The sequence below is a fragment of the Doryrhamphus excisus genome, chromosome 21 (assembly GCF_030265055.1).
Source record: "Doryrhamphus excisus isolate RoL2022-K1 chromosome 21, RoL_Dexc_1.0, whole genome shotgun sequence".
In the NCBI taxonomy this organism is placed as follows: domain Eukaryota; kingdom Metazoa; phylum Chordata; class Actinopteri; order Syngnathiformes; family Syngnathidae; genus Doryrhamphus; species Doryrhamphus excisus.
This window is the reverse complement of record NC_080486.1, coordinates 12,972,372-12,999,002: the sequence shown is the minus strand read 5'-3', so window position 1 is coordinate 12,999,002 and position 26,631 is coordinate 12,972,372. Positions and strand designations below refer to the sequence as shown.

The 26,631-nt window shown below is 47.1% G+C and overlaps 5 protein-coding genes across 10 annotated transcripts in view; 2 read left to right on the top strand and 3 right to left on the bottom strand.

Annotated features, from left to right (window-relative positions):
* Positions 1 to 5,772: 5,772 nt before the first annotated feature.
* On the top strand, positions 5,773 to 14,075 carry fastkd3 (FAST kinase domains 3). 2 transcript variants are annotated; one of them, XM_058059824.1, is made up of 11 exons: positions 5,773 to 6,039; positions 6,311 to 7,780; positions 7,848 to 7,933; positions 8,478 to 8,652; positions 8,729 to 8,795; positions 8,866 to 8,980; positions 9,056 to 9,219; positions 10,952 to 11,035; positions 11,940 to 12,020; positions 13,103 to 13,175; positions 13,277 to 14,075. In XM_058059824.1, exons 2-7 carry the CDS (start codon positions 6,340 to 6,342, stop codon positions 9,152 to 9,154), a joined length of 1,983 nt encoding a protein of 660 aa, XP_057915807.1. In that variant the 5' UTR covers positions 5,773 to 6,039; positions 6,311 to 6,339; the 3' UTR covers positions 9,155 to 9,219; positions 10,952 to 11,035; positions 11,940 to 12,020; positions 13,103 to 13,175; positions 13,277 to 14,075. The 2 variants fall into 2 exon arrangements, with proteins under 2 accessions (XP_057915807.1, XP_057915806.1); XM_058059823.1 differs by having other exon boundaries at positions 13,103 to 14,075.
* LOC131108650 (charged multivesicular body protein 5-like) lies at positions 9,299 to 11,723 on the bottom strand. Its single transcript, XM_058059840.1, has 8 exons — positions 11,565 to 11,723; positions 10,901 to 11,005; positions 10,783 to 10,829; positions 10,616 to 10,709; positions 10,484 to 10,555; positions 10,296 to 10,404; positions 9,641 to 9,753; positions 9,299 to 9,573 (listed from the first exon to the last, which is right to left on the bottom strand). The coding sequence occupies exons 1-8, from the start codon at positions 11,631 to 11,633 to the stop codon at positions 9,523 to 9,525; spliced, it is 660 nt and encodes a 219-aa protein (XP_057915823.1). The 5' UTR covers positions 11,634 to 11,723; the 3' UTR covers positions 9,299 to 9,522.
* LOC131108647 (regulator of G-protein signaling 20) lies at positions 10,967 to 26,330 on the top strand. 3 transcript variants are annotated; one of them, XM_058059834.1, is made up of 7 exons: positions 10,967 to 11,035; positions 11,940 to 12,020; positions 13,103 to 13,175; positions 23,312 to 23,472; positions 24,429 to 24,512; positions 24,590 to 24,824; positions 24,889 to 26,328. In XM_058059834.1, exons 3-7 carry the CDS (start codon positions 13,116 to 13,118, stop codon positions 25,102 to 25,104), a joined length of 756 nt encoding a protein of 251 aa, XP_057915817.1. In that variant the 5' UTR covers positions 10,967 to 11,035; positions 11,940 to 12,020; positions 13,103 to 13,115; the 3' UTR covers positions 25,105 to 26,328. The 3 variants fall into 3 exon arrangements, with proteins under 3 accessions (XP_057915817.1, XP_057915818.1, XP_057915819.1); XM_058059835.1 differs by lacking the exons at positions 10,967 to 11,035; positions 11,940 to 12,020; positions 13,103 to 13,175 and adding an exon at positions 15,908 to 16,119; XM_058059836.1 differs by lacking the exons at positions 10,967 to 11,035; positions 11,940 to 12,020; positions 13,103 to 13,175; positions 23,312 to 23,472 and adding an exon at positions 22,746 to 22,838 and having other exon boundaries at positions 24,889 to 26,330.
* On the bottom strand, positions 12,454 to 20,776 carry LOC131108642 (delta-type opioid receptor-like). Its single transcript, XM_058059828.1, has 6 exons — positions 19,886 to 20,776; positions 19,660 to 19,775; positions 19,471 to 19,562; positions 15,834 to 16,080; positions 14,169 to 14,521; positions 12,454 to 13,770 (listed from the first exon to the last, which is right to left on the bottom strand). Exons 3-6 carry the CDS (start codon positions 19,475 to 19,477, stop codon positions 13,241 to 13,243), a joined length of 1,137 nt encoding a protein of 378 aa, XP_057915811.1. The 5' UTR covers positions 19,478 to 19,562; positions 19,660 to 19,775; positions 19,886 to 20,776; the 3' UTR covers positions 12,454 to 13,240.
* Positions 25,979 to 26,631, bottom strand: part of lypla1 (lysophospholipase 1) — a 32,700-nt gene continuing 32,047 nt past the window's right edge. For all 3 annotated transcript variants that reach the window (XM_058059839.1, XM_058059838.1, XM_058059837.1), the window contains one exon: positions 25,979 to 26,581. In XM_058059839.1, coding sequence (XP_057915822.1) covers positions 26,522 to 26,581 — 60 coding nt within the window. In that variant the 3' untranslated portion in view covers positions 25,979 to 26,521. The remainder of the gene's footprint in view (positions 26,582 to 26,631) is intronic.

Below are 26,631 nucleotides of genomic sequence, written 5' to 3'. Positions count from 1 at the left end.
TTGAGGTTTTCGGTGGCGGACGGCAGACGCCGTGACAGCGAGAGGCCTCCTCAAGGCTCGAGTTGGGCGTACAAAGGTTGTGTTTCTTCGTCTGGTTCTTATTGGGCACAACAAGGCGACGTGTTGACATCCCAAATCATGGTTGACAGAAATGATCACGGCGCGTTTATGAATGTTTCACGGCGAATCAGGCGGCGTAATTAGCGTCGTTTCCATGAATTAGTAAAATGTTATTTCATGTTCATCAGAGTTCTTCCACTCCTTTGCGTCTCATGAATGATTTAACAGTCAGCGCGCACGCAAAAACTTTAATGGGGGAAGAAATGGAGATGATTTCTTGTTTTGTTGACTTACGCAGGACTGGGATCTACCTGTGGTGGTGCTGAAGGCATGGAAAGCCGTGGAGATGTGCTGGATGGCGTTTACAAAGCCAAGCTGTCCTGTCGGGGAAATTAGAAGCTGCGGTCAGAGGACGGAACCCTGGGCTCATTGGATAGCCGCGGGAGGGGGGCGGGGGTTAATGTGAAGGCGGAGGAGGGCGGCGAGTGAGAAAACAAGAGCTAAACAAACCTGCGATGTGGAACTGCGGAGAGCAGCCACTCAGGAGGGATTAATGAGAAGTGGGGGCTGTGAAATGATGGCCTCGTGAGCGGGGAGAATGGTCCTAGTCGAGCATGGCCCTGAAATGAGCTGAGACAAACTTCACCTGATCCACAATTATCAGCATCACGCGCATGGCTGCCGGGGCGGGGAGGGCTTGGGGGGGGGGGGGGGGGGGGGCAGGAAGGATATAAAAGAAAAGAGGGGAAAAAAATCACAATTCACTTTATGGCAAATTGTCAGCGCCCTTGCGGGACTCGGTGAGCAAAGCTTGTTAGGAAGATTTATACTTTATACGCGCAGCCAGCCTCGCCGTGGAGACCATTATGGGATGGATGGAGCGGAAAAAGAGGGCGGGATGTGGGAGACAGACACACACAGACCGACTGACGGAACATCACAGCCATCACGCCATAACGCTAACCCCACTGGTATGCTAACTCCTTTGGTGCTAAACATGGAGTGGATCCGTCACTTTCGCTTTTCTTTCATCAACTCATAGAAACGGTCTTACGGTCGTAGCGCCGGCCTGAGTCTCGGTCTTGGTTTTCATTCATTCATTCATTTGGTAGAATTTCAGACAATACGCCATCTTTTGTACTTGAATTGGCTTTGACATAAAATGAGTAGGATATGACATAAAGCACCAAAAAGGTCAGATTTTGTGGGTTGTACCAAGTTTTTTGTTGCGTTTATTTTTACTGCTGTGGTTTTGGGGTGTTAGCTGGACTAGCCATTGTTGTGGCTTTCTCACAAAAGGTGAATTTAGAAAAAAATATAAGCTGCCAAATGACGTCAACATCATTTGACACAAAAGACGAGTAGTAGTAATAGTAGTAGTAATAGTAGTAGTCGTGTACTTGTGCTGTTTTCGGATGACGCCAATGTCAAATGTTTGGCGCATTCCAATCAAAATGTAGCGCGGCATGTCGGCCATGTTTGCCGACCTGGTACCCACGTTGCGGACAACTCCACATCCAGTCGGGATGATGATGATGCATAGCAATTGATTGCTAATTCTGAGGTGATGACGATGATGGCGGTGGCATGGACAGGAAGTGGGAGACAGAGTGAAAGTGAGCGAGCGGGGGGGGGGGTGATGATGATGATGATGATTAAGTGGTGTTAGGCGGCGCCAACACTTGTTTGCAAGGACAATCTTTGTGTACTTTTGTTGTGTGGCGGCCGCCTTCATCTTTGTGCAAGCATGAAATGTGTTTAAAGAGATGAATCGGGATCGGACGAGCCGTCCTGACATGATTATGAGGGATTCATCTGCAGCCATCTGCTGCCATCATGAAGGAGGGGGGGGCTGCAGAGAGAACGGGAGGCTGGGGAGGGGGGGGGGGGACCTTCTGTTCAGCGAGCGTGCCACAAAGCCAACATGACACCCCCCCACCACCCCACCCACGGCCGGACTATTTAACATCAAGGTGCTCCTTCAATAAAAACATGTTCCGTCCTACCAGGAAAGACTTTTTACATTTCAGGTTATCACCCTAATCTTTTGGAACACCCTTGGAAGGACAAGCATTGACAGACGGTCCCGTTATAATGTGTTGATGAGTGAAGGTGAACAAGTGGGTCCAAATCTACGTGTGGCAGGCTTCTACAAATGACTGTAAAATATGTACACTTACCTAAAATCTCAATGAGGGCCAATAGGAAAGAGCTGTGGGCTGAATACGGCCCCCAAGCCGCACTGTGGACAGCCCTGTAAAAGTTACATAAGCACAGGACAGTCATATTTTTTTTTTAAAAAGAGAGATGATATTTCTCAGGTATTTTGTTGCCGCTCATATTCACACGCCATTTGGATGGGGGGGGCAGCAGATGGGCTGATTGCTCATAACAACGTCCGCTTGTTGTCTTAAGTTGTGTAATCGCAAAATGAAGTCACACCTTTATTTCTCACATCGCCACGCTTTCAAAAAGGAAAAAAAAAGAAAAAGCGGCGGCACCGATGAAGATGATCGATACTTTCACCAGGCAGACGTCTACTTGTCATCACGGCCGAATACGCAGTCTTCTTTTTTTTTAACAATTCTGGCTCCCCAGGAGTGAGCCGTTACAGGTCAACGACACGCTGCTTAATTACGGCGCTCTAATAACCTGTCATCCAGGGGAATTTGAATGTCACACCATATTGTGGGGCCCTAATGGCGGCCGGCACATCCGCTGATGAGCCGTTTTGGGACAATTACGCTCAAATCCCGCACACGCGAGCTGACTGACAGAGGCGTGGGCGCACGTGCACGGGTCTCTACGTGCACGCACTTGTTGGACCTTGACCCCTGCAGGCTGACGTAAAGCAAACACGATTGCCTTCCGCTGCTGCAGCTTTTATGATGTCGCTAATCCACATCCTGATATGCAAACCATCATGAATTACGATCACATCCGCACCTTTTAATTCCCAACAGCCATATTTTATCCCCCCAATCAGTGCCTGAAGAGCCTGTCGCCGGGCGGACGTGGCGTCGGTGTCACGGGGCCATCCAGCCGCCCCCCGCCACCCCTCCCTGGCGGATCCAAATCATCCAGGGGAAGAAGCAGGAGGAGGGGGCAATAATGAGCTATGAGCACAATTACGAGATGTGTGTGTGTGTGTGTGCGTGCGCGTATGAATCCCATCAAAGGCATGCAACCAGCTGCTGCCATAGGAGAACAAACACACGCAAACAATGCATGGAATCTATGTCTTAAATAACACTGGCATGGAAAGAGGAGTTCAGAACTTTCAGGCTACTGTAATTTGAAAAAAAAAAAAAACAGTTTTATACTTACATTGTATATGTAATATATTATATTTTTAACTGTACTTACATTGTATATGTATATTTTTACTATATTGTTTTCTATACAATCAAATAAAAATTATATTAAATTATCATTGATAAAAAGAACATAATAAAAAGTAAAATATAGAAAATAAAGACAAAATAATAATTGATATATAAAACAAAATAAAATGAATACTTATTATTAATATTGAAAAATAATACAATAAAAGACAGATTGATATATTATATTTTGACATTGTATTATATTATATTTTGTCATCTAACGTTCCCCAGTTAACACATTTACTGTAAACAGAAATAAATTGACCTCAACGTTTGTATGTCATCAAACGGAAATAAAAAGATGTTCTTAGTCTTAATAGAATTCCTGCTTTTGTCAGTCTGGAATGTCATTTGCTTTCTTCGGGATATGATCAGCACGAATGAAGCATTTGATAGCGACTATTTTAGCACTTGATTGCCACTAAACATGGCTATATTTCTTCATGGGGGGGGTGATCAAACTGGATGCTCAAGCAGTCAGCCCGTGACCTTCCCTCCTGCGGCACGTTGACCCCCGTATGAAGAGAGACATTACATCTCGTTACACAACAACACGGCCACGCCAGATAAAGAGAAATGTCTCAATTAAACCCCCCCCTCTCCCGGGAAGAGTTACTGCTGCCCTCTCTACACTCACACATCCTCAAAAGTTATTTGACATAAATTGCCAGAGTCACATCATTTCCTGCCACGCCGCCGCCACAATTTACGGCTGATAGCGTTGACTGGGAGCTGAACCTTGGATAAAAAGTCCTGGGGCGGCCGCCGGGGCCGGCCCCCTGCGCCCGGTGTGCAGATTAAGCATGCAAATAGACACAGGTGCGCGCGGGCACACTGATAGGAGGAGCGAGGAGGATGCTTGATTGTGTTTTATCTGAGGGAGGTGAGGGCGGAATTAGAGGTTGTGCAGCAATATCATTACAAGGCGGCACATGAAGCCCTGAAGAACATCATTTAATGCACAATAAAGCGTCTCAGCCTATTGTATTCAACAGTAAAAACACACTTACGGCTGATGGTTCTTGCTCAAAGCCAGCGCCATGTTATTATATGGCAGATGTATAGAAATGCAGGCTCAGCAAGTTTCTTTCCATCATCTTTTGTCTCTCTCTAGTGGCCGCTAAGACGATTCATATTTTACGCAACGACTTGACTTGAGACATGGCTGTTTTGTCCAAAAATACACAGGAAATGTGGCAGGTGTGCCCTGTGAGACGGGATAACACATACTTGTTGTCACCTACCAGGAAGTAGACAGAGCCCCTCGACTGGCCGCCCTCCATGCAGATGCTGCAGCAGGAAGTGATGTTGTCCTCTTGCCACCAGAGGTTCACCAGTAGCTCCAGGGCCTCCAGCTGGGCCTCGGCTGCTGCTGCCTGCCCACCGGCGGCACCGGGCCTTGGGGGAGGCGGTGGCCACAGAATTGCCCTCAGGGTGCGTCCTTATCTCTGCAGCCGTGAAGCAAACAAAGAAATAATAAAAGTCATGTTTTAATGCATTCCAGTGCAGTTGAAGAGATTATTTGATATCTGCTTACATTTATTAACGAGTCAACCTGAAATAATGTTAGTGTTAAGTCATGTTAAACTTGCATGAAATAGACGTAGTACCTGAACTGACCTGTGAGAGACAGCACCGAGATTACCAGGGAATTAAAAGAAGGAAATGTTCGCTTTTCTCCCAACATCACGACCGTGGCAACGTTTTCCAACACTTCTCCTTGTAGTTTCTGTAAGACAACACTTGAAAGACACATTGTATGAATTATTTTGTATTTGTTACAACTCAACAAGTCGGTCTTCCAACTACATCAAACTTTTAACATGGCGCTATTGCTAGTTTTGTTAAGCTTCCGGGTTATTCAGCTCGCTTTCTGATTGGCTATCGCTCCATTTACTCGTGACATAATTACGAAAGTCTGTGATGTCTAAATGTTGACACAACGCCACTTTATGAGCTATATTTATGTTGTAATCAGTGTGTGGATTCTTGGATGAAGACCTAATCAGGATATAAATAATCCACGTTGACATTTTAACAAATAAACAGATTCAGTGATGAAAACTGTTGGCTTAGCCTAGCCTGACCCTTACTGGCCAAAAGAGGTATTGTATTGTCTACATGACTACATAACTGGAAATACGTTCTCTTGAGCGTTTTAAAATGAATAGAGTGTAGTCACGTGTAAAATCATTGTTTTAAAAATTTTAAATTAAAAAAATACAGCATTTTCAGTCGTTTAAGTAATATTTGAATTATTTAATGATTACGTATTGCATATGTAAGTACGTGTCGCCCTCTAGGGGCTGAAATCTTTCAATACAGTTGAGTGCGTTCGAGTGATGTGGGGACAATATAAAATTACAAAAAATTCATAGCTTTAAAGGCCTTTCTTTTCCTTTCAGTGGTTTTCCATTACTTCCGCCAAAATAGTACTCGGATTGTTTGGCTTGTTTATTGCAAAAACAAAAATGAAGCCGTTTTTGTAAGTGTGATTGTCATAAAAACACGTAACCGTGAAAGCCTCACCATCGATTACGGAACCACGCGAGAGACAGCCTCTTTACGCTCTACGGCTGACAAGAGAGCCCAGGTAAAAATAGGTTTTATGTTTGTTATAGTTGTTGTTTGTGGTCAAATGTCAATGTTAACATTCTGTAAGTGCCCGTAGAGTCTGGTGTAGAGCGACTCTTCCAGTCGGGCTGCTCACGAAGCTAGGGTTCCATGTTAGCTGTACATGTTAGCTGCTGTTAGCTAACACGTAACCTCAAGGTTGTTTTGGAGGGAAATCACTTCTGTTGTTTGTACACGAAAAGTTCCTTTTCCGGCTGTTTTATTTACCTTTTATTCTTTTTGTGGCCGAGGTGGGTGTGAAGTCTCTTCTCCAGAGGTCATGGCTTTGAAGCTGGTCCAAAGACTCCAGCCCGTCCTTCGGTTCAGATCCAACACGGTCCTTTGTACCAGCTTCGCGGCTCAGCCCCTCTTGTGTCCTGCTTGTCTTTGTACCTCATCGGGACGCTGCATCCTCACACAAGGCTGCAGGAGGCTCCAGCTGTCCAGGAACGCAAGGAACCTGACCACCATTGCCAGGGAGCCATCCCTTGTGGTCAGCAGCGCTGCTGGACTCCACAGAGGCTCCATCCCCCGGTTCTGTCTGACCCAGCTCCACGGGCCTACAGCAGAGGACGAGCGGGTTTACCAGCAACGTTTGAGTTCTTGCTCATCTTCTGGGAAGGTGTTCAAGCTGCTGCGCTCAGTGGAGACGATGTCCGACAGCATGGCGGCGGCCACCCTCCATCGCGTGGCTGACCTGGAGCGGGAGCAGGACGGCCGTTCTCTGAAGGACCCCTCGGTGCTGGAGAACGACTCCATCAGGGCACTGTGCAAGCAGCTGGAGCAGGACTCGTGCAGGTTGACCGATTCGGGCCTGGTGGCGGCCCTGCTGGCCTGCACGCGTCTCTTCCTGGACCCGTGGAGCACCCTGATGGTGCGGCTGGTGTCGGAGAGCCAGGAGAGGCTGGACCGAGGCGGGATGAGCGTGGCCCAGCTGTGTAGTCTGGGCCAGGCTGTGTTGGCTATGGAGGGTCCAGGAAGTGTGATGCTGGAGGAGGTGATGAGGTACATCCAGAAGCAGGAACCTTCCCAGTGGAGCCCGGCTGAGCTAGTGGCCGTTTATCAGCTTCTAGAAGGGAGCGTGTCTAGAAACGGACAATACCAAGACCTCCTGAACGCCATGCACACCCACGCCGTGACGATAACATCCTCCATGGACGAGGCAGCTGTCAGCGGGCTGCTGGGTGCACTGGTGGCCTTGAACCAAACCCAGGTGATGCCCCTGGTGATCAGTCTGTGCAAGCAGGCTGTTCGACACGTGCCTTACTTTTCTGATGAAGAGCTGACGGTCGTCCTCGGCGCTCTCATGCACTTCGGGCACAGTGATCACTATTTTGTAGAAGCCATGGAGAGACACGCCCCCAGCATGGCCTTCACGTCCCACCCGGAGACGGTCACCAAGGTGATTCAGTTCTTCGGCCGGAGGAACATCCTGTCCAAGCAGGTGCTGGACGCCATCGCAGAGAGCTTTGTGTACCGTGCGGACGCCTACAGCACCGACCAGGTGACCCGGCAGATCGCACCTTTTGGCAAGCTGGGCTACCTCCCGCCCAACGCCGGCGAGCTCTTCCGGAAGGTGGAGGCCATCCTGCGCACGCGCTTCTCCCAGTTTCAGCCTCGCACGCTGGTCAGCCTGCTGCACTCCTGCATCCTGGTGGAGAGGTTCCCCGTCAACTTTGTCTCCAAGGTGTTCTCCAAGTTCTTCCTGCAGCAGCTGCAAGGTAACGCACTCAACAGGTGGAGAGCAGAAGGTGGAAGTTGTTGTGACATTTAATGATTGCTTTGCAGAGGAAGGCAGCGGAATCGACCGCGACGTCCTGGCACAGCTGACTCAGCTCTACATGACTGTGAAGCTGGAGTGTCTCTTCTACGAGGTGAGGTTTCTCCTCTGGATCTTTTGTTCATCAAGCCAAACATTCTATTGTGTCATCACTGTCATCTCCAAGCAATGGAGGCATTCTTCACTTCATCCAGCAGAGGGCGTCTTTCATTCTTCCTCACCACAAAGACAGCAAAGGTTGAACTTCTTCAGGCAGCATTTTGAGCTAAGAAAAGAAAGAAAAAACAAAGTTAGGAGTAAATGATGCAGTTCTAGAACATACTGATACAAAGCAAATGGAGTGAGGTTCCCCAGGCTGGGAAAGTTAGCACACAGGAAGGAACAGGAAGTAGGGTGGAGTGATTATATTTGTAGGATTACTATTTTTGTGAACTTAAAAGTTCCAGTTAGTGTAGTGCATTTTTCTTTCAGTTAGATTTAGATCATTTTTGAGAAATGCTGAAATATTTTTTATAAAATGTACTAATTTCTAAATTTTGTGTTTTCAATTTAGAGAAATGCTAGAATACATGACTTATTTGTTTATAATAAAAATACAATTTTGTGAATAATACATTTCCAAATAATTCCCTCCTAAGGGTCCCAGCCTTCTCCCCAAATACCGTGTCAAGTCCTTCCTGATGCCGGGTTCCTCCGTGGAGACGCCTGTGGACATGCACTTGTACAACTCTGTGAAATCAGGACTGGTGGACCTGCTGGGGGCTCGCTCGTACTTTGGCTCCAAAGTGCTGACGCCCTACTGCTACACACTGGGTAACGTAGCTTAGCTTAGCTCAGTGTACGTCTGGAAAATGTCTTCCACGCTGAGGGCCTGATGTTTACCCGTTAGACGTGGAGCTGAAACTGGATGAAGAAGGCTACGTGCTGCCTGCTAGCCACGAGGACGTGTTTAAGAGGTAAACCTTAACGTCGGGCACACCCACACCGTCCAGTGAGATAGAGTACAAGATGTGTGTGTGTTAGCAGGATCGCCCTGTGTATTGATGGCCAGAGCAGATTCACCAGAAACACCACACAGCTTCTGGGGAAGGAGACCATCAAGCAACGTCACCTGAGGCTGCTGGGGTATGAAGTAGTCCAGGTAGGCTTTTATTCTGGAGCAGCGTGCGGCCGTGTTGCCAACGGAAGGAATCTAATTTGACGACGTCTGTCGCAGATTCCCTTCTACGAGTTTGAGGAACTGCGCAGCAAAGCCAGCGTTGTGAGTTACCTCCACCAGAAGATCTTCCCTCACAGCTACAGACTGAGCTGGTGATGCCTGAGGTTCAGGAAGGACAACACAGACATTATGCACTGGAACCATGAAGATGATTCCTCATGGTAAATCAATATCCATTTTTCCAACACCATTCTATGCAATGAAGTAGCTTTCCTATAAATGGGAATATGACACATGGAGCTCTTTTGAAAAATACCATTTATTTTACCTCAGGTTAACATAAGAATATAATATATTGATCATGAAGAATCACCAAGCAAAACCTGAAGTCCTCGTTATTTTCCATGACTGATTGCATCTTTGGCTTGAGAGGCGTCCTTCCAAAGCAGGGAGTGTCAGTTGGATAAATAGAAGTAGGGAAGAAGCAGCTATGATACACCACGTGGTCGTCCCGACTGCAGCGTTTATGTGGCAGGAATCTGAGGAAGGCCAAACTCGTCCACCAAGATGCCGTCCTTGAAGGCAATGAAACACGTCGTGTGAATGGATGGGAGAAGAAGGTTCCCAGAAGAAGCCACCTACCCTGTCGGATTTGGATCCAGGCAAACCCTCCGGGATGGACGGCGCGGTGGCGGCTTCGTCCAAGTAGGAGCTGTCGTCGTCCAACAGGAAGTCGTCTCCGAGAGCATCCAGCTCTGGAGAATGGACAGCCATTTTAAAACGCTACACAAGGATCTGATATGAGGGCCAGGGTTTGAGGCTAAGTGTCTGTGGGGCTAAGTGTCCATGGTTGTGGGATGTGATGTTAAATTTTTCCATTTAAAAAAAAAATCTTAAAGATAACATGTCATTGGTGGCTGGGCGATGACGTTTTAATGGAAAAAGTGTGAAAACGGGACGTGTAACCTCGTAGGCTGTGCTTTGCGAATGCATTATAGCGCCCTCCGGTGGACAATATATGCCACAGCTGCCCTAATTGAACAGCATTGTTACTTACTAAATTCATTTAAACGTTTCTGCAATGGTTAATATACCAGCCTGTATAAGTTCCTGATTGAATTGGAATATATACTATTATAATTAATATTTTAATGCTAACCTGCCATGTAATTTGAGATAAATAGTAAATGGTAAAAATACACTCAGCCCAAAAACTGTAAAAGTGGTCCTAGCATGCTTTGATTTTTCCTCAGTGGAAAAAGTTTGGCCACCCAGGCCGTGAACCTTCCCCACTGACCTGCTGCCAGGTCGTCCTCGTCAATTTCAGGTGTGCCGTAGCTTCTTCCTAGCGCCTCCTGGATGTCATTAGCGTCCTCCATCATGTCCTCCAGTTGATCTTGAATATTCTGATCATTTTCCAAACAAAAGGAAACCAATTCATCTTGCAACCTGTCGGCATTACAATCATTTTTTTTTTTAAAGTACCTCGATTTGATCAAGTTTGACATTCTTGTAGGCTTTCTTCATGTCTTTCAGGCCGCCCTTCATGGCATCCACCTATAAGAACAGTCAAGATGTCACCAGGTCACTTTGGGTTGGGTCATTGTGAGGTCTTACTGTGGTTTTGGTGTCTTTGAGGGTTTGGATGGTGTAGTTTGCTTGTTCCATGTTGAAGGATTGCTGCATGAGGTTGTCTCGCTGGCCCTCGTACCTGCCGCACCAATCACCATCAGACACAAAGTCAGGGAAAAATGAGCTCATGTTCGTGAAAAAGAAGGACTTACATTCTCTTCTGCTTGAGAATCCTCATGGCTTTCTGTTTGACCATGTTCTATGAGGAAGAGGAGGACATGAGAATGTCATGATGATAATGAGCAGAAATGTTTGTGGTGAAATTGTCACCTTTGAAGGCCCATCTCTCATCTTTTTCATCTGGTCTTTGTACTTCACCAGCTCGGCATCCAGTTTGGCAATCTTCTTGTCCACGGACTCTGTCCTGGAATCAACCTTGAGGACAAGACGGATAAGTTATGGCAGGTATTGTGCTTTTTAAAGTAGCTTTTCTTTGTTTCTTTCGGCCTGTTCCTGATTTCGGTGTGTCGCCATAGCACACACCGATTTTGGCTTGAGAACTTTACATTAGTTTGGTGTCAAACGTGGAGGCCTGGTCTGGATGCAGGCAAGGCAACCAAGACAGAGCACATTTCGATATCTTTACCAAAACGTCTAACTTTATTTCCGCCGCTGCTATAATGCTAGCTAGCAATAGCCCTGCCTGCCAACCATCAAACCAGTTGAACCAGTTGTTTTGTCTCCACACCGAGAACATACTTTTTCCTCTTTCCATGACATCAACAGCAGCGTCCGGTTTCGGTGCCGTTGTTAACTTAATCACGTCATGAAATATTCATCTTAAGGACAGATTGATAGTTGGAGGCCAAAATAACAGATTATTTTCGACTTTACAAAAGTTGTCAAACTGTTAGCAAAGGGCTAGTTAGCTTCAGCCATCCATCGTTGTTTACTTAGAAAGGCGTCCAAAAAGTTGAGTCAGGCCGACACCTACGGTTCCAATGCAGTCCGTGAGGTTCGGGGCTGGACCCTTGGGTTTCCCTCTGCCAAAAATACGATTCATTTTTATTTAAAAGCAGCGACTTAAAAGTTTCAGGAGAGCAGAAATAAGCCGAAGCCACAGGCAGGGCGTCCTATAAAAAACATCCGGAAGTCTCGACACGTCACGTGGTAACCAAACCACGCCCACCAGAGTTATGTATAATCAGATTTCAACAGTTCTTTTAAATTATTTTATTCACAATACTATAATACAACATAATATTATACTACAATAATAATATATGTGTTTAAAAAAATATATGGTCGTTATTTACACCAACCAATGAATTTTGTTGTGAATACTTAATGATAAGTCTTTCTCTTTCAGCTTTTCCCTCCAGGGGTCGCCACAGCAAATGAATGAATCGCTTCCATCCAACCCTCTCTTCTGCATATGAATACTGAATAAGTAAGAATTTAATGCATAATATCACATTTATTTATTTGGCTTTTATTGCTTTCCATAAGCCATTAAAACACAAATGTCACCTTCTTTGAATTTGGAGATTTTTCTACTTCTGCTATCTCCTTCCTAACATTGATTTAATGTTTATGTTGAATGATGCTGCTTTGTAAATAGTGGGATAAAAAAAGTCATTATTTGGTGACAAAAGTAATATGACTTTAGTAAATGTATAACTTTCCATGTATGTTATTTATAACTATCATACATGTTATGTTTCATCCAATGCATTTGGCATGCAGTTCATGTAATGCACCTTTGCTGCCTCTGGGGGGAGCTTGTGGTTCACGGCAAACGTGCACCTTATATCAGATGTAGACAGATATAAATCAGGGTTTGTTGAAATGAATGAATTTAATGAAGGTTATAGAGAGACATCTTACAAACATATATACAGCAGCAGACATGGAACCAACAACAAAAAAAGGAAAACAAACATCCAAAAATAACACATTTGGCACAAATATCTCTTTCATGTAAGACAGGGTTTATTTTTGTAGCCAGGGACTGTACGAAAGACTAAAATAGATGAAATATTTAGCCCATTCAGTTTCAGCAGTACATGGAATAACAATACATGTCAAGCATATAGCGTATGCTGCATTACTATACTACTGCTGACATGCTACACGTACGGTGCGATAGACAAAGCCAGTATTGTAGTATTTTATTCGTGTGAGCGTGAGCATCTCAATAAGACGATGCTGCCATGCATTATTTACTAGAAAGTCAACAATTCAAAGTGGACACAAATCCAGAGACGATAAAGCCCTCGGTCAAATCGAAGCGAGGCAACTGGGCATGCTCTTCTACATTTCCACTCGCTTGCAACATAATATTCACGACTTAGCAGTTGTTTTCATGCGAGTCCCTCCATCATGCTCACATTTCGTACACCACCTGGACTGCTAAAGGCACATCTGGTCAAAAAGGGACAGAAAGCGGAGGAGGAGCGCGGAAATAAACATCTGGTGTTGATAGCCCTTGCCCAATAAGATCGCTCTAAGCTTTTAACTGGTGTTTTTCAGAGACGAGACGTCAATGTCATCACTGAAAAGTCCACCAGTCCATGACCGAGTCTACAACGTGGACGTGATATGGGTGAGTCCCAGTTCTCGGGAGTCTTCCTTCCCGCCGTGGGAAATAGAAGACAGTTCCACGGCTAGTCATGTGGGCTTGCTGCTCTCGTCCGGGTTCTGCAGAGGCACGGCGGCCTCCCGCACGGCCTCCAGCGCTCTCTTGCTGCCCGCTACCCTCTCCCGCCTCATCTTGGCCGTGAGGCAGAAGTCCTTGAAGCAGCGCTTGAAGTTCTCATCCAGGAAGGCGTAGAGGACGGGGTTGAGGCTGCTGTTGGTGTAGCCCAGCGCCACGCAGAAGAAGTAGGCGGCCATGATGGCGGTGGTCTCGGGAACGCTGGCCAGGGCCTTGACCAGGATGAAGATGTGGATGGGCGTCCAGCACACCACGAAGACGGCCACCACCACCACCACCAGACGGGTGATGCGGCGCAGGTTGCGGTCCTTCACCCGCGAGCCCGACAGCATTCGGACGCTTTTGAGGCGCAGGACCATGAGGGAGTAGCACACGGTGATGATGAGCACCGGCACCACGAAGGCGAACACGAACACGCAGATCTTCATCAGGGTGTCCCAGTAGACGTACGGCTCTGGGAATTGTAAGGCACACTCCGTGATGCCTATGGGAGAGGGATGGGGGGGGGACAAGATTATCCAAGATTAGCGTCTTTCAGTATCATCATCATGAAAACTAGCATCTCCTTAGTAGCATAAAGCTTATCAAGAATTCAAGTCCTACTATTATGAGAAACGGGTTGCGGTAAAAGCTATCATGTCCAAATATTTTAGGAATAAAAGACTTAGAAGAATTTCTGAAGAAGAAAGTTTGAAATCATTGGAAAGTTAATTTAAACTGCAAAAAGTTGTGGGGGAAAAGAAAACTAACTGAAGATTATTTAAGAATAAAGGTGAAAGGTCAAGTCAATGATGACCTGGTCATCATTCCATCCACGGACGATACAGAAAATGATTCCAGGACGGTATCAAGACCATCTAAGGTATGACAGGCGTCTCTCACCGGCGTTGGTCTGCGTCCCCCCCAGAACAAAAGCGGGTATCCCGGCGGCCGAGGACAGGATCCAGATGCACACGTTGATCACCTTGGCCTTGAGGGGCGTGCGGAAGTCCAGCGCCTTGACCGGGTGGCAGACGGCCACGTAGCGGTCCACGCTCATCATGGTGAGCGTGAAGATGCTGGTGAACATGTTGTAGTAGTCGATGGAGATGAAGACCTTGCACACCACCTGGCCGAAGGGCCACGTGTTGAGCAGGTAGTCGGTGCTCTGGAAGGGCATGGTGGTGGTGACCAGGGCGTCGGCCAGCGCCAGGTTGAAGATGTAGATGTTGGTGGCCGTCTTCATCTTGGTGTACCTGTGACGACACGGAGAGGAGCGATAAGATCCCGGCGCTCGGCCGCCCATGAATGGAAACAGGCAATGCACTCCCGGGTCATTGTTATGCAGAGTAGGCTGCGAGTCCACGGCCACTCGCTCAACTTCATTCATTTAAGGACACGTAATCGCTCTAAGTAATTACTTTTTTTCATTGCGGCTCAACATGGGGTGGGGGGGGGGGGGGGGGGGGGCTTGGGGTTATACAGCAGCACAGAGGCAGTCAGTCATCTTTATTAATTCATGGGCCTGCACGCAATGCTAACATGAACGTGTCCTTGTTTACATCGCCGGACGCCCATAGTCGCGTTGCTGGGGTTTGAGCACAGATAAATACGAATCTTGCGGCCCCCCAACTAGAGAAGGCCGCCCTGTGGCCCGTACGGAAAGCCGCCACCGCGTCATTAGCAATCAGTCAGAGGGACAATCAGCCGACGCGAGCGCCGCAAAGGACAGCTTTCTAACACAAACAGTGGCTAATCGATGCGTAATAGAGCGCCATTGACCGCAGGCCTTTGAATGGCTGGCAATCTGCTTTTGCTGACTTCAATTGAATTCTTCTCAAGCAATTAGCTCGTTTTTCCAAAGCGTGGCCTCACTTTGATTTCATGTCGCTAATTTCACTTTTCCTGCGCATCGGCCACGATTTGTTGCCTTCGGGTGCCATAAATAAGAGCCAACGTGGCCCCCGGCATGAAGGAGCGGCGCTACATGCATGCCGCCATCATGAATATCCTCCTGAGGAGACCGCATGGGGGCTGATTTATAGAAAATTGGTATTGGCTTGCAGGGAGGCGGCCTTTGACGGGGGTGGGGGTGGCCATGCGATTCATAAAACGGCCTATTTGCCGCTTGGGGGCATATATCAACACCGGATCAATTGAAACGTGTCGTGCATTTAATGCTGAATTAATGGCAAAGTTAACCCGGAGGCTGGCGCCGGCTCCTTTAAGGACACTTCATTAGGTACACCGACCGGTGCAATGGCACTGTCGAGGGGGGGGGGGCTTTATTATATTGATATTTGTATTATCATTTAGCAAACGGCACGCATAATGATAAATGACATATCCCAATTGATGACTGGAAATGGCATCTATGCACAAAGTGAGCATATTCAGTATATTATTATAATTATTATTATTATTATTATCATCATATTAGTATTTCTTGACTGAGTTTTGAAAGTGAGTGTTTTTGTTAGTATTTTCCACAAGTTATGAAGGTACTACTATGTACTCCTCATGTGTCCTGCAAGCCACATTCATGACTTATGAAATATGATGTCCTACCTGATGATGACATACATGACCAGGCAGTTTCCCAGTAAGCCCACCACAAAGACCAGCGAGTAGACGGCAGTGATGATGGGGATGATGGGCGACAGGCTCTCGTGCTCCCAGCCGTCCTCGCGGGTCACGTTGCAGCCCCCTGACGTCCACGGTGAAGATGAAGAGGAGGAATTGAGGGAACAGGCGTCTTCCGGGACCATCTCATCCGCCGGAGTGTTGTCCATCTTGGATGCCGACTGCTGGGCTGCTGCTCCACGCAAGACGAGAAGAGTGGAAAGCGGAGAGGGTGAGAAAACACACCTACCAAAACTTGGGGGGGGGGGGGGGTGAGAGAGAGCAAAAAGCGGGGGACTCACTTTTGGTCCTTGAACGCCGCGAGGAGAGTGTTGGGGAGGGAAGCCTCACGTCACGTGGTCTCGCCACGCAGCGACAGCCGTGAAAACTTTGTGTGCGCGCGTGTGTGTGCGTGAACACAAGCGCGCGCGCTGCTTCATTAGGAACACCGATATGATATCACGGAGGTTCTAGCCGCTGTTCCTGCCCCCACTATGGATGCCCCCGCTATTCACGCCCCTAATACTTTGCCCCCTCTCGTGCATGGAATAAATGGCCACGCATCCTTTTTCTGGGGGGGGGTAAATATGGTATCCAAAATAATGTAACATAAATGAATGTAAGAAGTTAACCGTAAAAGAACCAACCAACCAACCAACCCCCCCCCCCCCCCCCCCCCAAAAAAAAAGGACGGCAACATTCTACATTGGCCGCTTCATTAGGTACAAGTCACCAGCCCAAAAGTGTCAAATGCTGACACCTAGTGGTCATTTATAGGCACTGCAGGGATGAAGAAGCCTCGTTCCTACCGGATATTGAGCTCTGTAGTGGAGAAATGCTAGTCATGCTAGTCATGCTAGTTTTGTTGGCATCTACTAATACAGGAAAATATTTGATTAATATTTTAAACAAATTGTTAACTCGTGAATTTATCAACTACTACGTTGTTTACGTTGTTTAATGCCAATTTATGATTCTGTGCTTGTCATCTTCTGGTTGGACGTGAGGCCCGTTTAGGCCTGGAGTGTGGAGTGGAGGATCCACGCTCTTTTGTCAGCCAAGGTCAACGTGTTGTTGCTTTCATTCATTTCTAGAGAAAATAATGCTGTTGCGCAATATTACACTGTCGCTGGGGAAGAGTTTGCCACCCACGTCTCCTCGGGGGGGAGGGGCGTCTGGGACGGCTAATAAACGTCTTCACCTCACGCTGGTCGCTAGCCTTCCCCTTCCCTGCTGACATCCACCAAAAAATACATTTAGCCGTAATGACGCCGTTCACGGCACCAGGGCCTGCTAGGGCGCCACAAGTGGACACCAAAGAGCGCTATTTGCTATTCTTGAAGCTGGAAGCATCCGTCTCCATCTTGTGATATAATATTATATAATATTGTATAATATTACATAATATATAATGGCTTTGAAAGTGGAGGCCATGTTCCTTCTTGACATGACTTCACGCTGCGGTCAGCCCAAAAAAGAAAAAGGTCATTTGTTGTTCCTTGTGGGCGTCCTGCAGCGTGTCAGCTTTCGATTAAGGGGAAGGAAACCTGTGGCTCGGGAGCCAAATGTGGCCCTTCTCTCCAGACATTTGTTAGCACAGTGAAATGGATTGATGTCAATACGTCTTCGTCAAAATATCGGATTTTGGTCAGGCATTTAGTCCGCTAGAGCATTAAGGTAGTGCTAGATAAGACTGGCGCTCATACGCTAAACTAAAACATCCAAGCTGCACGCTGACTACTCTACAGTACATCTAACCCGAGAGCCCGACTGGGAATGACGCGCTCATCTCAACAGCAGCAGGAGGGCATCAAACACGAGACACATTAAAGGCAATATTATACCGAGCCCGTCGCCGTGGTTACCAGCAGGCCATGTGACCTGCATGGCCACCGTGCCAAACGCGCAGCTTCCTCCATCACCGAGGAAGACGAGGTCCCATGATCATGTTTGTGTTTGGATGGTGTTCGCCTTCACGAACGCCATCCTTCGAGGAAACGTGGACGTCACGTGACATCACACGCTCCTCTTTTCATTTAAGTCAACTTAACGACGCTATCAGAGGCCGCCATCTCCATCAATTACTATTCTCTCAAAATTAAAAGAAAATGTCATTATTATTCATACGACGTGCCGCCCCCCCGCCCCCCTCAGCCCGCCCGGCTGTCATTTGCTCTTATCGCCAATAAAAAAGATAGACTGGAAATGTCATTATTATTCTAACAAGCATATTATATATACATATATACATATATATACATATATGTCTTCCAACTCAAATGGAATACATTTGTCTTGGTTTTTAGGGACATGCTTTCTATGAATTATGACTAAATTCTACTTTAAGGAAATTATGATCATAAAAGTTCAAAAAGTTAAATATTTCATCTTTATCATTAGCATCTTTAGCATTATCTTATCTTGTCACATCAAGAAAGGGTGTCCAAAGTGCGGCTCGAGGGTCATTTGTAGCCACCCATAGCTCGTGTCACTGAATTAAATACTTTCAAAAATACTGCAAAAAAAACGGAAGGAAAAGAGCTGACATTATTTTCTATTTTTTGTCTTTTTATACAATAACAAATATTTTGATATGACTTCAATTTTTCTGTATCTGCTGAGGCTTGAAGTTTGAAGCTAGTACAGTACAGTACAGTTCAAAGTATTTTGAAGTATTTCTCTGTGCGGGCCAGCGTCTCTCACGCTGATGCGATCCATCTCGCACGTTTATGATTTACGAGCAGGCGGAAAACTGAGCTTCTGCCTGCTAAAGTGCTGAGTCAGCGCTAGCCAGCAGGCCAGATGGATGTACGGGATTCCAGCGACCCGACCCGACCACACGGACACTCCACTCCATCACAGGGACCAATGTGGGAGGATTTATTGGCAACTCAGACGTCCCCTCGGCCACATTAGTAGGAAGACAACAACTGTTGGGGGGGGGGGGGTTCAATTTTCACAATTATGACTTTTATGCTCGTACAAAAATGCCGATCAAAGATCCTCTATACGGCAGGAGCGGATCTCCAGTACAAATGTTAACGGGGGGGTCGTCTATATGAAAGTTTACTGTATTTCATCGCTGTGATTAGCAAGTGTTGCTAGTTTGCTCGTGCCAGCATGTCCCCCAACGAGGAACGATGAGGTAATCATAACCTGGGGCGATAGCTCTGTTCAATTATTCACTACATTGTGCACGGTGAGGTGGGGTGGGGGGGGGGGGGGGGTCGATGGGTATGTTTGCTTTAGCTTTAATGGTGACTTTTGTTATGTCATTCCATCCAAAGCACACAGCAGGCCTCTATTGTGACGATCTATTGATTGTATTGATTAGCGCTCACGATTCAATCGATTCACGATTCAATCTCCACTGCAGAGACAGGAAGGTTCCCGTGTGAAGAACTTTGATGTTGGGACCAAAGAGGACCAAAGACTCTTGGGATTGATGTTGTACGCTTGGATTCTCCTTGCGATAGCGTGCGTGTTTTTCTAGCTCGACACTCCAACTGGTGGAGACCGGAATATGTGCTTCATGAATATTCTCTCCGATGGCAAATACGGAAAAGAAGCGTATCATTCTTACCGTACATGGACCTTATCTCACGTTGGTGGGACCGTCAGCCCTGTAGATGATCCAAATGTCTGGCAGAGGGATGCTTCAGGATGTTGGAAGTTCTAGGTTGGAGAAAAACATCAACAGAATTATAAAAGTAGATGCTGGTGTACTGATGTCACTTGACCCCCCCCCCCAAGAACAACAGATAGGGGGCACCTTGTTTTAGCCGTCTTCAAGACGATGATGGGTTGGTGTTACCGTATATATTCCCATGATGCCGGCACGGTCCCACTGGGGCTCTTTAAGAAGGCCGTGGAAGGCCCATCAAGGTCCTGCAGGGAGAACATGGCGGCTCATTAGAGATATCAGGGGACGAAAGAGCAGGTTTTGCTGAAAGTGAGACGTGTTCCTCCAAGATAATTGCAGAGATGGAGATGCTTACAGGATCCATGCAGCTCATTACTGCAGAGATGTTCCTCCACGACAAGCTCTGCAAGTGCCTTCATTTTAAAAAGGGAACAAATGAAAGTGGGGATGAATGCGAGTGAAAGCAGGGCGCCGTTCTTAATGTGCCTGTTTTTGTTGTTTTATGCTAATGGCGTCGCCGCTCGCCGCAGCCTACCACTCAGACGTGAAAGTGTGACATTTGCTTTGTGGAAATGGCAACAAACACATCTTCACCAAGGTGTTAGAAACAATCAGAGGAGCTGGATTGTCTGTCTAGATCGGAGCAAACCACTTCCTGGTTGGGGAAAGGTGGCCAAGGGACAGGACTGGGGCATCTTTGGCTAATTGTCATCGTTCTGCTTAAGCTGTCACTCAAACATCCAAACGAGACAATTAATTCCTTCAACAAAAGTGAAAAAAATGGCAAAGAGAGTATTTTGGCTCTTTATACTGCGTTGGCTAGCAGGTTAGCCAAGTAGCTAATGGTGTTTAACACAAAGGTTAAGATTCAGCAGATTGGACTGTACCATTTTCATTCTACGGCAGGGGGGGTGCTTCTATTGTGACACAAACATCAAAAAGACAAATGAAAGCAAGGCAAATTTGAGAAGATACACACTTTTGTTTGTTTCCTGATATTAATAGCTCACAGTTTAGCTACGTAGCTCATGGCGGCTGGTGGAAAACTTTGGACTTTCCTTTTAGCTAGCATCTTGGTTATTAGCATCACCTAGCATGGATTGGAGTCATGGATCCCTTCAATCACGGTTTTTCAAAAAAAATAAATCATTGGTGTTTGACTAGAGGTTATTATTAGCCAAAGATTTTATATTAAAAAGCAAATATTACGGATTTTTGACTTAAATGGAGCATTTTCAAGCACAACGACATGACCTAAAATAGAAACACAAGGCATTCCTACGACACGATGTGTAGTATTCTATACTGACCACTGGGTGTCGCTAATGGTACATTAAGAAGTTACATAAAGAAACAAGCTCTCCAATGCTAACATACTGTATCCTGTCTTAATTCCTATTCTTATTTCCTCTTAAATGACTGACTTAATGACTAAATAGAGGCATGGAAGTGTGCATTTATTTCTAGTCGTACAACGTGGCCTTGGCGCTGGTTGTTGTTAGTCAGAATTGGGAGGCGACTCAACAAGAGTGGCGCCCCGTCATTAGTATTCAGTGCTGCTGGCCTCATAAGTTGATGCAAGAGAAAATCATTAGACTGGAAGGTATGGAAGTGCGAGGTGTGCGCACGCATGGCTAATAGGAGCATGCAGGCCCGCTAGGAGGATTATGAAGACAAGGACTAATGTGCACGCGTGCGTCTCCCTTGTGTCTTCAGTCGCTGTACAATCTTTCCGAGCCAACGTGGCCGCCGCATGAGCAAAGATGACAGGTGGCGGCCATGTTGACCCGTGCTAATTAAACTGGGCTTTAGAGAGCGTTTCCCGCATTTACACCGCAGACTGCTTTTACTTTACGTTATTCAATTCATTTAGTCAAAAGTCATCAAATTCGCCACCAAGCCCCGCCCACGGGCCACTGACCCTAAAACGCTTGCTCCAAACCAAAATGGGCGAATTCATGTCTACTTATGGTGCGCTTTCTATTTCATGTGATGGGTTAGCGAGCTCCCCCGCAGCGAGATGGACACACGTGCATAAATAGCGTATACAATGACAGTTACGACACAAGCGAGGACCTAAAGACGCCGGGCGATTTATCTGAAGATATTTTATGCGTGCAGCTTCCCACCGTGGAAAGTCTGGCTGCAATCCCTCTTTAGCATATTTACACTCTCGTTCGCTACGCTGCGCACAGTCAATCATCTTAAATGTCACCAGGGGGAACGTTTCAAATGTTATTTTAAGGCTGCCATTCTTTTGTTTGTGCAATCGAACCCAGGTTGCGTGGAGATTTAAATCCCGTATGGATACTTTGACAAAGCATTAAGTGGCAACAGGAACAGCTTTAATAAATGCAAATGGACTCTTAGGTGGACAAATGTGTCTCTCATCAGAGACCATTCGTTATCAATGCGTACATTAGCCAGCTAGGCTAACCAGCATGGCGACCAGGTGAGCTAGCTCAATGAGATATGGATTCATTAAATGAGCAACACATAAACGGATACGGTCCATCAGGGGCGGCAAACGCTCGCAAAAACAACAAAGTACATACTTTTTCTGTAAAAAATGACAGGGCGAATACATTTACCAAGAAATATGTCATTTTATTCTTTAAATTATTTACTTAATATACATTTTTTTTAATATTAAAATAAAATTAAATAAAACAACTATATTTAAAAATAAAATAATTAAAATCCACATGAAATAGGTTTTAAATAATATTAAATATTTTAAATAATTTCTAAATAAGTGTTTTTTTACATGCATTATTCCCAGGCTGTGTATATAATTATTGATCGTTGATTAGATTAGCATTAGCATAGTAACTGGCCAAAATAAACTAGCTGTACATAGCTAACCAGCTAGTTTTATTCTCTGCAATAGAACGAAGCATTTGTATGGAGTTAGCTTGGAACAGACGCCGAGGCGTTCCACAAGTTGGTCACTGCTTCCCTCTAGCGGACATTCGGTATACTGCACCGCGGTGGCACATCTGGAGATGAGCAGCACGCGGGCAGATGTTGACGCTGTCATATTTTAAGTATGAATATATCTCCAACTCGGTCATAGGATCAAATGAGACACGTTTTAATGAATAATGCAAAGGTTGTTGGAATATTTCCTTATATAATAGCAAGCATGTCCATTATCGTACAAGTGGAGGGTGGGGGGGGGGGGGGCTGTGGGATTTGAACGCATGCGCAGATGGGCCACCAACTGTTCGCTGTCAAGTGGAGGCAGACGGATGTGATCGAGCCCCCCCATAAAAAGGCACCTGCATTGTGGCATTCATGGTGACACAGTGAGTACACAACATTTTCTTGTTGGGAACTAGAACGGGGAAAGGGGGGGGGGGGTATTTTTAAGGGCGTCATTTATGGGGGGGGTGGGGCGGATGCATGTCAGCATCTCGGCAAGGCTCGCTTATTTTTTGACGTGGGGGTGCATGCAACACGAATATATGGCTGCTTTTGGGGGGGGGGAACTGTCTGGCCGCCTTGCATGCAATTATGACTAGAATTTAAACATGGCGTCTTGCTAGAATATATGGGGGGGGGGGGGGGGTGTTTTGCTGCGTTTTGACCATGTTGGAAGAGGATGAGACAGATGGATGCGGTGGCGGAGGAGGGGGGGGGGGCTGTTGCTCATCACAATCTTGCACATTCTGCATGTCCGCCATCACTTTGCATTGCAGCATCCCTTCCAGCATGCTGTATTTATATAACGTCTACACCCCCCCCCCACCCCCTCCCCCCCTCCCTCCATACCCGGCAGTCCATGGGCTCAGAGCGGCTGGAGATGCGCAAGAGACAGATGCAGGTCCACCAGGAAGCCGCCGCCAGTGTCCTCCAGGCCCGCCACAGGATGGGGAACACCCCCAGCAACGCCTCCAACGCCTGCTGCTTCTGCTGGTGCTGCTGCTGTAGCTGCTCCTGGTAACACCATACGGGCTGACTGGGGCATGGGGGGCTGGGGGGCTGGGGGCAGCGGTGGGGTCCCGTGGAAGCTGGAAGATGCAAAGAGAATCAGCGATATGTTGCATCATCGTTGACTTCAGGTCATTAGTGATAAAAAACACGACTTACTTTTTCTTTCTACAGCCGAGATCCAACACTTGCTTGTCATTTGTATTTCGCAGCAGAGGCGAGTACTACTGCAGTACTACTTCCAGCACCATACTTCAAGTATACATGTAAAAGTACAAAAATACCTCTTTGAAAGAAGGTACATCATGTCAACGTGTTTTTAATGCATCTTGACACAAAAGTAGTCAAAACTGCAGTATTATATGGCAGTAATGACCCAAATACTGCAAGTACCAGCCCCCCCCCATCCTCAGCATCCCCCTGGAGCCATTGTGCAGATGTTACATGTTTTGGAAGCACCTAGCCTTCATTGCTCCTCCCCCAGGGACGTCCCACCTGAGTCCTACACACTTAATTGCGGCGCTGCGTCCACATTCCCAAATGACACGCATGATGCACGCATGCACACACGCATGCACGCAGCACCTGAGCCAATTAAGAGTGGAGTCAGGTGTGGAGTAGACCAGAATTCCACTCAGGCCGTGGTGGCTAATTGATACATAATGTTGGGTCCGCTCCCTGTGGAACATCTCCACCTCCACCGCCGGCACACGTCAGAAACAAAATCATCTTCATCACGAGTTTCCAAAGAAGTTTTCATTCCCGCCTGCTTTTGTGGGCTGACCCCCCCACTGACCCACCGGGGGGGGGATTTTGATCCACACGTTCTTCAAATCCAAGTTTTTCCCAAAGTTCCAGGTCCTTCCACAAACAGTTCCTTTTTGGGGGTGCAATGATGTCCCATTTTCCCGCCTTGCCACGTTGGGGAATGTGGGCGTGTCCAAATTGTGGCTTCTCTCTTGCAGTTTGACCGTTCGAGGCGAGGACGAAACAATACAGAGGTCGACCTGCGATCGAAGAACCGAAGGAGCCAACAACTGTGAAGAAAGGTAAGCAGAACTTGAGGATGAATGAGGCCAGATCTCGGCCGGCTATCAGTCTTCTCATTTTGGTCATCTTCTGGAAGCCCCAAACCCACCCTGGAGGACGCACGATCTTGGACCACGTCCTTCGAGAAGGTGATGAAGAGCGCGGCGGGGCGAAGCTGCTTCCGTCAGTTCCTACGCACAGAGTTCAGCGAGGAGAACATGATGTTCTGGCTGGCCTGCGAGGAGCTCAAGAAGGAGACCAATAAGACGGTGGTAGAGGAGGAAGTGCGGCAGATATACGAGGACTTCATCTCCATCCTCTCGCCGAAAGAGGTGAGGGTGGCAACATCTGGTGCCACTTTGAGGGACTCATTTGACCATCTCCACCCCCCCCCAGGTCAGCCTGGACTCCCGCGTCCGCGACGTGATTAACCGCAACATGCTGGAGCCCACCTCGCACACCTTTGACGACGCCCAGCAGCAGATCTACACGCTGATGCAGAGGGACTCGTACCCGCGCTTCATCAACTCCACCGCCTACACGGATCTGCTGAAGAGCCTGGAGGAGCCTTCACCGCCCATTCCTCCTCCGCCTCCTCCTCAGAAGCCATAGAAGCCTCTCCTTGGCACTCAAATAGCTTTAAAAAATGGCGCATGTGTCCCCCCCCCCAGCGGGGGGAGTTCCTGTTTTAGAGGCAGACGGGATAAGCCAGCTTGTTTATCCATCCACGATTCGCTAAGCTAACTAGAAGAAACGAAAGTCCAGGATCAGAACATATCTCTATTTTTATATCCTCCCTAGCGCTTCTCCACATTGCACTTTTCTACCTTGCTTCAGACGGCCAGCATGCGTCTCCCCGCCCGTCTATCTGGGCGTGGGCGCCGCATCGTACCCGCCCATCTATGTGGCTGTGGGCGCCGCATCGTACCCGTCCATCTATCTGGCCGGGGGCGCCGCATCGTACCCGTCCATCTATCTGGGCGTGGGCGCCGCATCGTACCCGTCCATCTATCTGGCCGTGGGCGCCGCATCGTACCCATCCATCTATGTGGCCGTGGGCGCCGCATCTCGCTGTGTTTAGGTCTGTGGTGAGCCTTAACGCGTGTCCCGTTGTCGTAGGACCTTTCGATGTGACGCCAACTTAAGAGGAAGGAAAGTGCCTTGGAATAAGATCTTCTACACGAGCACCTTTGGAGCTACCAAGACGAGGTGCCACATTGACTTCGCAACACGTTGGTGCTTTCTGCTCTTCTCCAGCTTTCATACCTGGGAATAATCATAGGAAAAATTTGAAGGAATAGATCTCCTGCGTGCGTTTCAATACTGTGATCATTTTCAAAAACAAGAAAAAAAAACATGGCCGCCGCTCTAGTTGTGTATTGGGGAGGTTTGTGTGAACCCTTCAAATTGTCACCAATCAAATAAAAGCACAATCATGTTGGCTTCTGCTGTTGCCGTGTAGTAAACAGACATTCAAGCCAGGGGATGTTTTCTTTGAAAATATGTATTTTCATGATTTGTTCATGAACGTTCACTGTCCTACAATGTTTGCGTTTGGCCCAAAAGGGAGGATTCATAACAGCAAGAAGTAAATAAGACAACGTTGAAATGATAGCATACGTGAGACATGGTAGCGAGAAGCGGCTTCCTGTGGTCTGATTTGTGAATAGTAACAAATAAAGTTGTCTATTATTAATATTCCACATGTAATCATAAAGAAGAAAAACAACAGTAGTAGCCCTAGTTAGTCCTTAGCTAGGAAATGGCTTTTAGCATCAACAATCAAGCTAACGTCACTCTACCGTAACATTGACCATCGCATGGCTCCAAGTCGGGACGTGTCGCTCCGTGTCGGGATGCGCCGCATCAACATCAAGCGCTCCCGTTTGCCTCTAAAGGCGCGGCGGTGCTCGACGGTGTGGGGGGGGGGGGGGGGGGGGGGGTTGATTCTCTTCTTCTTTTTTCATTTGAAACTGTCAAGCTCCTGGAGGTCCTGATGAAACTCAAGGAGACAAAAAGACGGAGACGCTCATTCGTCGCTGATGGCGGGGAGCTGCTTCTCGATGAAGCGTTTGACGTCCACCATTTCCTGTACAGAAGAGAAGCGCCGTCATAAACACGACGGACAACATGGCTGTC

What these genes read in the sequence shown, in the direction of transcription:
- fastkd3 (XM_058059824.1), top strand. Translation starts at nt 6,340, where the DNA reads ATGGCTTTGAAGCTGGTCCAAAGACTCCAGCCCGTCCTTCGGTTCAGA. An exon ending in GCCCTACTGCTACACACTGG is followed by an intron (nt 8,653 to 8,728) that starts GTAACGTAGCTT and finishes TTTACCCGTTAG; the next exon opens with ACGTGGAGCTGAAACTGGAT. An exon ending in TGGGGTATGAAGTAGTCCAG is followed by an intron (nt 8,981 to 9,055) that starts GTAGGCTTTTAT and finishes CGTCTGTCGCAG; the next exon opens with ATTCCCTTCTACGAGTTTGA.
- LOC131108642 (XM_058059828.1), bottom strand. An exon ending in GTCATGTATGTCATCATCAG is followed by an intron (nt 14,522 to 15,833) that starts GTAGGACATCAT and finishes GTGTCGTCACAG; the next exon opens with GTACACCAAGATGAAGACGG. An exon ending in GGGGACGCAGACCAACGCCG is followed by an intron (nt 13,771 to 14,168) that starts GTGAGAGACGCC and finishes CCTCTCCCATAG; the next exon opens with GCATCACGGAGTGTGCCTTA.
- LOC131108650 (XM_058059840.1), bottom strand. Translation starts at nt 11,633, where the DNA reads ATGAATCGTATTTTTGGCAGAGGGAAACCCAAGGGTCCAGCCCCGAAC. An exon ending in TGAGAGATGGGCCTTCAAAG is followed by an intron (nt 10,830 to 10,900) that starts GTGACAATTTCA and finishes TCTTCCTCATAG; the next exon opens with AACATGGTCAAACAGAAAGC. An exon ending in TCAAACTTGATCAAATCGAG is followed by an intron (nt 10,405 to 10,483) that starts GTACTTTAAAAA and finishes GAAAATGATCAG; the next exon opens with AATATTCAAGATCAACTGGA.
- LOC131108647 (XM_058059834.1), top strand. Translation starts at nt 13,116, where the DNA reads ATGTCATCACTGAAAAGTCCACCAGTCCATGACCGAGTCTACAACGTG. An exon ending in ACAACGTGGACGTGATATGG is followed by an intron (nt 13,176 to 23,311) that starts GTGAGTCCCAGT and finishes CATACCCGGCAG; the next exon opens with TCCATGGGCTCAGAGCGGCT. An exon ending in TGCTGCTGTAGCTGCTCCTG is followed by an intron (nt 23,473 to 24,428) that starts GTAACACCATAC and finishes TCTCTCTTGCAG; the next exon opens with TTTGACCGTTCGAGGCGAGG.